General features: G+C 39.9%; 1 protein-coding gene across 1 annotated transcript in view; it reads left to right on the top strand.

The window, feature by feature from the left end:
• trabd2b (TraB domain containing 2B) overlaps positions 1 to 10746 on the top strand; it is a 99495-nt gene extending 88749 nt beyond the window's left edge. Inside the window, 3 exon segments of the mRNA XM_022670197.2 lie at positions 2422 to 2512; positions 8881 to 9123; positions 10065 to 10746. Of these exon segments, the coding sequence (XP_022525918.1) occupies positions 2422 to 2512; positions 8881 to 9123; positions 10065 to 10272 (542 nt within the window). The 3' untranslated portion in view covers positions 10273 to 10746.
• The last annotated feature ends 374 nt before the right edge of the window (positions 10747 to 11120 follow it).

The following is an 11120-nucleotide window of genomic DNA, read 5'->3' as shown; positions in this document are numbered from 1 at the left end:
TATAAATAAAGTATAAATAACGTATAGAAAGAATGTATTACATGCCATCCATGTGTTGAGACATGTGTTGTAATATGTGTGTTTTAACTAAAAAATATTAAAATTTCAGGAATTATAATATATTGTGTGTCCTAAATGATTTGAGTAATATTAATTAGGTAATATTGTATGTATAAATGAAGTAAAGTTTAGTAAAAGAAAGGATTGACTGATGTTCAGTTCACTTATTTACTTATTCACTTTATTCACTATTTATTATTGTGTAACATTTAAGTCTTTAAACTGAGTTGAAGTTACTTAAATTTATCTGAAATTAAATTTACTTAAAAAAAGCAAATGCAGAAAGTTGCGAAACTTTTGTAAATAGTAAATTTTACTCAACATTTTTTTCAGTTCAGTGGATGTAGTGGATGAGTAGGCATGCACTTGTCCACCTGTCCTACGGTTGTGGTCTTTGATAATCATGGGGGATTGTCCTTACATTAAATTAGGGAGAAAATGATGTATATATACAGTAAACCAAATTGATTAAGGTTAGTGGTTTTGGTTGGGGTTGTTAGGATCTCCAACATTGGGTCATTGGGAATAGGGTCACTATCCGTTCCTGCTGCTCCTGACACTTTTAGAGAGGCCAGGGCGTTAAAAAAGGTCTTTCAATAGGGCTCCTGTTTCTCTGCGCCGTTCGGGGGGCCGAGGCGCCGCCTGAGCCGCTGTAATCTGGCCGTTAGATCTGACCGCCGCTCGGCGGTAGCCTCTTCACGCTCCGTGCCAGGAGCCTTTGAACTCGGCGTCCAAGAAAGCGCGGCGGGGGCCCCTCTCTCGCCCCCTGTCCTCGCGAGTGATCGGGAAAATAATGACGTTAAAGGAGCATGAAAAGAGACAGCCTTGAAGATTTTCAGCGTGCCGTTAATAAGCCCTCGGAGCGCGCCGGCCGGCGCTGGGGTCAGGCTGCATTAGCGCTTATTGCTGGGTTGAGTGACACGCGGGATTATCGGGGCCGCGCGGGGAAAATAAAACAGCTTTCATCAGCGTGGCGCAGGGGTGTGTGTGTTTGATGTCTCCAGAGTGAAGGAATTAGGGGTGTGCGCGACGCGAGAGAGCCGTAGCGGACGGGCGGGAACACGAGAGCTTGAGACGTGGGAGCGTTCTGCATGAAATGAAAATTTTTGTGCATTTTTGTAGTTCAGAACAAAGTGAACAGCTTCAGTTAATGAGAACATACAGGTGCATTAGAATTAGAAGAATTAGAATATCCTTAAAAAAGTTCCTTTAACCCTTGTGTGGTGTTCGGGTCTGTGGGACCTGTTTTCATTTTTCATCAAATGATACAAAAAATATATTTTTTCTAACTCAAACTCATTGGCATTGGCTAATTTTTTGTGAAAAACATATATCAAAACACATTTTCGATAAACACACACTAAATACACCCCCCACCCCTCCCCACTACACATTTATATTACATACAGTATGTTTGGCCAAGGGCTAATAAACATTGCTTCATTTGTAAATTTGAAACTAAACAAATTTTCTACTCATATCTTGAGTTTAATTCATTTTCTTTTACATTTTATTTAAAAACTAATAAAATAAGAGTAGCACTTTTTGAAAGAAATGTAACATAAGAAAGGTAAAGGGCAAATATTAACCATGTAAGCTGTTTATATTGCTTGCAATTTAGGTGAAGCGAGCATGTGTAAAGCATTTTAATGTAAAATTGCTTCATTTTGCTGAATTAAATACAAGTAACAAAGAAAACCAGAAACAAAAATATGAACACCACACAAGGGTTATGTCAGTGATGATTAAGCCCAAAAATGTCTCAGTGTCTCAGAAAATTTTAATATTATATAAAACCTATTGGTACTTTTGGAAGTGCGGGCAGTGTCCTGCAAGTCCTGCTGGAAAATGAAATCTGAAATCTGCATCTCCGTAAAAGTTGTCAGTAGCAGAGGGAAGAAGCATGAAGTGCTGTTTAAAGATTTTGTGGGAAAACAAAACTGCACTGACTTTAGACTTGATAATAAAACACAGTGGATCAACACCAGCAGATGACATGTCTCTTTATCCAAACCATCACTGATTGGTGGAAACTTCACACTAGACCTCAAGCAGTTTGGACTGTGTGTCTCTCCACTCTTCCTCCAGACTCTGATCCCTTGATTTACAAATGAAAAAATGCCAAATTTACTGATGATCAGTGATGGTCAAGGATGGCTCACAACTTTTATTGAGATCATTTGAAATAAAACCTGATTAATACTATGGAAATTGTTTTTCAAGACATTAGTGGATTCATTTGATAACACATTTGATTTACTTCTTTAGTAAGACTTTAAATTGTGGTCTGTACATAGCGTATGCAAAGGACAACATGACAAGGTCAGTCATTTTGGTGTTTTCTGTTTCCTGTTTGGTTAGGTCACTTCCTGGGCAACCACAGTGTGCTGGACATCCTGCGTCAGGAGGGCTACCAGGTGGAACACACTCCAGCTCAGGAGCTTATCACACAGTGAGTGATTTTTTTTCTTTCTCTCACACTTATCCACTAACTCCATCACTCACTTACATAATACACTATTATTATAGTTACAGTATCTGCCCACCACATCCAAATCATTGAACTCAAGTTCCAATCACTTCAATGGCCAAAGGTGTAAAAAAAAAACCAAGCAGCTAGACATGCATACAAACATTAGTGAAATAATGTGTCGCTTTAGGGAGCTCAGTGATTTCCAGCGTGGTACTGTGATAGGATCTTAAATTTTAATTTTTGGGGGGGAAAGTTCAGGTAAATGTCACTAGCCACAACCAGGCCTGATTACAAGCCATTTCTAAAACTTTGGGACTCCATCGGACCATAGTGAGAGCTATTATTTACGAATGGAGATAACATATAATTCTGGTGAATCTTCCCAGCAGTGACTGGCCTTTAAAATTCCCCCAAAAGGGCATGGGCAACTCATCCAGGAGGTCGTAGTCTGGATGACAGTATTAACTTACAATGTAGGAAAAAACAGAAAAAAATAAAAACATATGAATATATGTATAAGGTGTATCTGAACTGTTTTTATAGGTACTGTAAATTCAGATAGAGCCAGTGTGTTTCAATTCAGTAAAATTACTAAATCAATTAACAACATTATAGTGTATTATATATAGTGTATTAAAAGTATTTACTTTGATTTACTGATTGGTCCAATGAGAGGTTGCCGAATGAATCATTACCCATACCCCACACCACCCCCAACCACCGCCACCATCCCACACACCCACATGCCTACACAGCTCATAATACTGTAATGAAACAATTACATCTGTCCACATGCATTACATTTACACTCTATCTCTTTCTTTCTTGCTTTTCTCATTTTCTCTCTCTTTTTTATCCCCTTCTCATCTTTCTACGTTCCTCCTCACCACTTCCACCATCTGTGTTCTTTTCCTCTCTTTTAAACCTCTCTTTTTTTCCCTCTTGCCCAATTATCTAGCGCTGCACACATAATAACTCTGGTCGAAATTAAATAACGAACTTCATATTTAATTGAACGCACCAGGGAAAAATGCATATACACTCCGGTCAGCGCATCACGGTCCACCACATCGACGTGCTCGGCACATTGTAATTCAGCGTGCCGGCATCGCGCACACAGCATTTAAACTGCAAACAGAGCTGAGGCATGCCTTTGATCCACCCTCCATCCCCCATAAGCCCCCCGCTAATCACGATGAGATGGGCCAGACCGTAGCTTTGCCAACTCAAATGGCACCCGGGCCCGGCCCATTCGTCTTTCGGAGACGGGTGCTGGGTCTGCTCACGCAAAAGACGAACTCCCTGATGTCTGGCATACCCAAGCCATTACTCAACGGGCTTATATAGAGGAGAACAGAGAGGAGGCGAGGGGAGACGAAGGGAGTTTAGGTGAGCAAGAAAGGAGACGAGGGGAAAAGGGGGAAAGCAGGGGAGCAGAGAGGAGAAGGAAGAAAACAAAAAGGAGACCAGAGGAAAAGAGAGAAAATGAAGGCAGATAAGGGGAGACAAGGGAGGCAAAGGGGAGACAAGGGTGAAACAGGGAGAAGGAAGAAGGAAGCAAAGGGGAGACAAATGGAAATGGAGGACAAGAGGTAAGAAAACGAGTGTAGAAGGAGGAACAAGGGAAGATAAGGGGAGAAAATGAGAGACAAGGGAAAAAGGGGAAAGATGACGGGAGAAGATGAGACACAAGGAAAGAAGAAGGAAGACAAGTAGAGAATGGGAAAGATGAGGGGAGATGACGGGAGCCAAGGGGAGAAGAGAGATAAGGGAAGAGGGGAGACAAGGGGAGAAGGAGGGATCAGAGGGGAGACATATGAAGATGGAGAACAAGAGGTAAGACAGACAAGAGAAAACAAGGGTAAAAGGGGGAACAAGGGGAGATGAAGGAAGAAAGGTGGTGAGGGGAGAAAAAGGGAGACAAGGGAAAAAGGGAAGAGATAAGGGAGAAGGCGAAACACAAGGAAAGAAGAGGGGAGATGATGAGAGACAAAGGGAAAAGAGGGAAGACAAGGGGAATTGGATAGAGACAAGGAGAGAAGAGGAGAAATAAGGAGAGAAGACAGGAGACAAGTGAAGAAGAGGGGAGAGACAAGTGGAGAAGGGGAAAGTTGAGTGGAGAATATGGGAGGCGAGGGGAGAAGAGGGGGGACAAGGGGAAAAGATGGGAGACAAGGGAAGAAGGGGAGAGATGAGAGGAGCAGAGGAGAGACAAGGAATAAAGAGGGAGACAAAGGGGAGAAGGGAAAAGATGAGGGGAGAAGACGGGAGGTGAGGGGAGAGAGGAGGGAAGCCAGAGTTTTGTTCCAGGCCCAGAACAGGTTGAGTCGATTAAAATAGCAGCTTTAACGGTTTCAACACCCTCTTTAAACAAGAGCACAAATGGAAAAATAAGAGCAAAAAGGGGGAAATTAGCGGGTTGAGCGGCTGAGAATAGCCAACCAATGCCAACCACCAAACCTGCCCACTGCCTATTACAGCTGTTACACACTTCAACTGGGGCTGAATGGAGCGGTTGGACTGGTATTCTGACAGCTGGTGAGAATGAGTAAGTGAGAGTCAGTGAGAGAAAGAGTGAAAAGCAAGGGAAGACAAGAGGAGAAGAGGAGAGATGAGGGGGAAAGGAGGAGATGAGGGGAGACAAAGGGGAAAAGTAAGAGATGAGGGGGGGACATATGGAAATGATGGGAAAAGGGGATGGGAGCAAAGCAGGAAAATAGAAGGGGGTGAAAAGGGGAGCAGAGAAGGGTAGAGAGGAGTCAAGGGTGGTAGAAGAAGGAGGGTATGGGAAATGAGAGTAGAATGGGGAGACAAAGAGGAGAAAATGGAAGCGAGGGGAGAATAAGGGAGCAGAGGGGAGATGGGGAACAAGACTGAAGAAGAGGGGAAACAAGGGAAGCAAAGGAAATACTAGGGTAAAACCGAGGGGAAACACAAACGAAGAAAAGAGAAGAAAAGTGGAAACAATGGGAGAAGGAGTAAGCGGAGAGGAGAAGAGGATGAAAGGAGGAGATGAGGGGAGACATATGTTAGGAAATGAAAGTAGAATGGGAAAACTAGAAGGAGATGGGAAATAACATGACAGACAAGGTAGATAGAGGGAGAAAGGGGAGACAAGGGGAGAAAATGAGAGGTCATGGGAGACGAGGGGAGAATGAGGGGAGATGGGAAAGGGGGATACAAGGGAAGCAGATGGAACACTAGGGTAAAACAAGGGGAGAACAGAGGAGAAGAAGTAAGCAAAGAGGAGATGAGGGGAAACAGATTAGGGATGACATGGAGAAGAAGGGAAATTACATGACAGTGACAAAAATAGACGAAGAGAGAAAGCAGGAGACAAAGGGAGAAAATGGGAGGCAAGGGGAAACTAGGAGAGAAGAGATGAAGGGAGAAAGAGTGAGCAGAAGTGAGATGACGGTAGATGGGGACAAGCGTAAAGAAGGGAAAACACATGGGGAGAAAAGATGAGAAGAGGGGAGACGATGGGAGAAGGACAAGAGGAGGGTTGGGCAGACAGTAAATGGGGAAAATGACGGGAGATAGACAAGGGTAGACAAAGTGAGAAAGGGGGAGGCAAGGGGAGCAGAGGGGAGATATACAAGGATAGAGTCAAGGAGAGACAATTTGAGAGGAGAGGACAGGAGGTGAGGGGAGAGTTGGCAAAGTGAGGGAATGAGTTAGTAAGTGAGTAAGTGATTGAGTAGAATGAGAATGAGAAAAAAGTGAAAAAGTAAAGACTTAAGGACAGGTGAGAGAGTGAGTAAAAGTAAGTAAATTAGTTAAATTAGTTCAAATAAAGGTAAATTAACTCATTTAGCTCCAGTCTCAGAGAGATGGTCTCCAACAAAGTTTGATAATTGCCCTCCTCCTGCACACTTCATCAGCTCATCAGTTAATTACCCGACAAAGTTGATGTGGTTTGAGTTGGAGAACCACTAAACCGAGCTGGAGACATTATGTGGTGAATATTTAGCTGGAGGCTTGAATGGCATCCTCAGTTTTGGTAATTTTTGAGCATCATGCTGTTCTTAATTCACCCTCTCTGTTCTAAATCATGAAAAAAGCCTCCTCACACTGAAAGCTCATAACTGGTCCCAGTGCTGTGGGTCCTTTAAAGTGCCAGATTAGGGCACCCATTTCCCTTGTGGTCAGTGGGTTATTTTGGCACATTGTAAATTCTTTGCGTGCTTTGCAAGAATATGTGTGTGTGTGTGTCTATGTGTGTGTGTGTGTGTGTGTGTACATCTGTTGGGGAGGTTCAAAGTCTGTGTTATCAGAGGCAGGGAATAATAACATGATAATGGACTGTGGAAGAATTCAGCACCTCCTTTAAATTTTCCCAGCTCCCTGAAATGATAAGTGATATTATGCACATGCTCATATTTTTATAGTACGAAATATTATATAATATACTATGTATAGAACCAGTCAAACGTTTGGACCCACCTTAAATATTCTTTGCTTTGCTGATTAATATTAATTAATAATTAATAATATTAATATTAAAGTCATCCAAACTATGAAAAAAACATTTTTATGGAATTATTTAGTACACAAAACTGTTAAAGAAAGCAGAAAATGTTCATATAAAAATGTATATTCTTCAAAAAATATCACCTCTTGCTTAGATAGATACAGTTTTGCACATCTCCGTTGGATTTTCTCCATCAGCTTTATGAGGTAGAGTCACCTGGAATTCAGGCTTTCAGTTAACAGCTGTGCTGAACTCATCAAGAGTTAATTACTTGAATTTCCTGTCCTTTTAAAGTGCTTGAGTGCATCAGTTGTAAAATTGTGAAGAGGTAGAGTTACAGGTATACAGTACACTTTCTATGAATGTCATCTTTATTAGACTCTATAACTACATTCATAATATGTTATAATGCATTCATAAGGTATTATAAACATGCCTCTAATATTGATAAAAATATGAAATATGAAACATTTTAAAATGTTTGAAAGTATCTCAAAAAAAGTACAAAAATTTTTTTTGATGAAACTGGCACTCATCAGGATCGCACCTGGGAAAGAAAGACCAAGAGTTACATTTGTTGCACAGGATAAATTCATCAGTGTTACCAGCCTCAAATTTGGACATAGAAATGCCAAAGCCATGGTAATTTGATGAGTAATTTGACCTGTATTAGTGGTGAGGTGTTATCTTGTGAGTGAGACTGAACTTGTGATGTGAATGTGATGTGATGAGTCGGAGTGTGGTCTCATAAAGATGGGTGGGACTTTGTGTCAAATGTGTGTACTGGAAATACGTCATAAGGCATTATAAACATGCCTCTAATATTGATAAAAATGCATAACCCGCTATAGCCATGTTTATTAAGCATTACAACTTGTGATCATAATACATTATAAGCTATGCTTATGATATACATGTTAAAATAGTTTATATCTATCGTTAATAATCTAGTCCCACAATGAAAGTCTGTCACTTTACTTAGAGTGCACAAAGACCTGTTATAATACATTATAATTGACTATAACTAATATTATATTCAAGACAAATATAAGTTGGAAGCTGTTTTAGTCATGATACAAGTCTAGTCTACAAGCTGGGACTGAATTTCTTGGTATTGACGTATAACATGTTATAAACGCAGCTATTAATGCATTATAATCACAGTTCATGATGCATAATAAACATGGCTATGATGAATTATAGAGTTTTATAAATGTGTATAGCCATGTTTGTAATGCCTTATGAATGCATTATAATGTGTTATGAATATTTTGTTTATAGTGTCTTATAGAGATGACATTCATAGAAAGTGTTCCCAAAAAAAATATTTTAAGAAATGAAGGTCATTTAATATGAAACATTTTAAAATGTTTGAAAGTATCTCAAAGAAAGTACAAAAAAAAATTATGATGAAACTGGCACTCATCAGGATCGCACCTGGGAAAGAAAGACCAAGAGTTACCTTTGTTGCACAGGATAAATTCATCGGTGTTACCAGCCTCAAATTTGGACATAGAAATGCCAAAGCCATGGTAATTTGATGAGTAATTTGACCTGTATTAGTAGTGAGGTGTTATCTTGTGAGTGAGACTGAACTTGTGATGTGAATGTGATGTGATGAGTCGGAGTGTGGTCTCATAAAGATGGGTGGGACTTTGTGTCAAATGTGTGTACTGGAAATACGTCATAGAGGGAATTACCGCCCAGAGTGGACAGCGCAGTGGATGGTAATGATCATGGGCACATGGCAAAAGTCATGGGACATGATAACCATATTACATAGAGTTGCTTTAATGCTGTAATAGTTGGTGCAGCCCAACTGTTGTAACCTATATAACCCCCCTGTTTCTGCTTTCTTATGGTTCTGTCTCAGAAGCTGGGCTGAGGTGGGTGATACCACTCCGACTCTGGTAAGGGGGAGCACAGAGCCTGAAACAGATGAAACAGAGTGGCCATCAGAACCTCCAGAGCTGGAGGAGGACCTGCCTCACCTGCTGCTACCTGACAGTCTGAGCCAGCTGGAGGAGTTCGGGAGACACAAGCGCCCCCACAAGGCCCACCGAGGGCACAGCCGGCAGCGGCTGTTTAGCGACCTGTGGGTGCGAATTGGAGACAGGTGAGGCCACGCCCACATTGAGTTTCAAGCAGCAACTTTGTGAGCAATCCACTTTTAAAATTACACCAAAAATATGTCCATATAATTGATGAAAGCAAATGAATGTATAGTAACCAATCAGAAATACCAAAAAAGACAAAAACACAACACAAAAGTAGACATGTCATCTGCTGGTGTTGATCCACTGTGTTTTATGATCAAGTCTAAAGTCAGTGCAGTTTTGTTTTCCCACAAAATCTTACAGCACTTCATGCTTCCCTCTGCTACTGACAACTTTTATAGAGATGCAGATTTCATTTTTCAGCTGGACTTGGCACACTGCCCACACTGCCAAAAGTACCAATTGGTCTTATATAATATTCTAATTTTCTAAGACACATATTCTTATTGGCTGTAAGCCATAATCATCAACAATAAAAGAAATAAGCACTTAAAATAGATCACTCTGTCTGTAATACATCTATATAATATACCGTTTAAAAAAATAAGGGACCAGCTCTTAAAAATATGAGTTTCTTTAATTTTACCAAATAAAAAAACTCTGAAATATAATCAAGACTAAGAAGAATGAGATGTTTGCACCAGAAGTGGCATAAAGTTATCCAAAAGCAGTGTGTAAGACTGGTGGAGGAGAACATGCTAAAACCAAATGCATGGAAACCAAAAATCTTTTTCTTTGCATTATTTGAGGTCTAAAAGCTCTGCCTTTTTTGTCTGTAGTTTATAGAATAAAACAACAATATTAATTTTACTCAAACATATACCTATAAATAGCAAAATCTGAGAAACTGATTCAGAGACTGAAGTGGTCTATTATTTTTTTTTTTTTACTGTAATAAAGTAACTTTTCAATGATATTCTAATTTTTGAGATGCACTAGTATGTTTGCATTTGACTTAAAGCAGATTAAAGCTGTATTTCTGTGTTTATATTCATCATAGCTCAACTCCACTTCCGAATGTCAGGATAACAAATGGCTACGTGACGGTGGAGCCTCCTCTAACACAGCAGGAACACAGGAAGAGGACGTTCCTCACTGATTCAGAGGAGACCTTACTCCCAGCTTCAGCTTCACCCAGACCCAGCAGCCTGTTCCCAGCCCTGCTCACCTGCCTCCTCTCACACCTGCTGCTGCTGTTCACCTCCTAACCACTGGAGACAGTCACTCACACACACACACACACACACACACACGCTCGGATACACCTAATCAAACCCAGGCCACACATAAACACTTACTGTACATTCAGAAAGACTCTAATGATAAATGGGCCTGTAGCAGAAGATCAGGCTTCAGAAAGCTATTTTGATATTTTATATATATATATATTGCAAATGTGGAACTGAGTACAAATAAGTAGTATTTATCTGCCTGGTTTTGTAGACAGCCCATAATATCATCAGAGCAAACTGATGAGCAAACACTTTATTAAACAATAAAGTGTTAAGCAATAAATAGACCAGTGTATTAGTTAAATAATAATAATAATAATAATAATAATAATAATAATAATAATAATAATAATAATGTGATGGTGTAACTGAAATACAACCTATGTTTTGTAAATTGTGCATTTTGTTCATAAAGAAATGTGTATATTTATTATTTCTTGCAGAGTATATTTTCATGCATTTTGTCAATTATTGAAAAATAAAGTGAAAATATGGAAATGCTGAGTAAAATTGTATTATTATAATGATTTTTAAGCTATTAATGACTTTGTGTGTATATGTTTGGATGCACCTGCTATTTCTGGGTGTCTTTAAGTTTTTTAAAGTGTGGTGTAGTATGTTAAAATGTGTTAAAGTGTGTTAAAGTGTGTTAAAGCACAAAAAACTCTATACAGTTCAACTCTGATGCAGACTAGCTGAGTTATACACAGTCCAGTGTGCCTATACTGCCCCCTGCAGGTAGGAAAGCACAAGCTTTTTCCTAAAGCTATAGTATTATTATTCCAAATTTTGGACAGGAACACATACAGAAAAAAAGAGAGATG

This window comes from Astyanax mexicanus, chromosome 12, assembly GCF_023375975.1.
Source record: "Astyanax mexicanus isolate ESR-SI-001 chromosome 12, AstMex3_surface, whole genome shotgun sequence".
NCBI classification, from domain to species: Eukaryota; Metazoa; Chordata; class Actinopteri; order Characiformes; family Acestrorhamphidae; genus Astyanax; species Astyanax mexicanus.
Note: the sequence above shows the minus strand (reverse complement) of the source record. Positions and strands in the feature narration are given on the sequence as shown.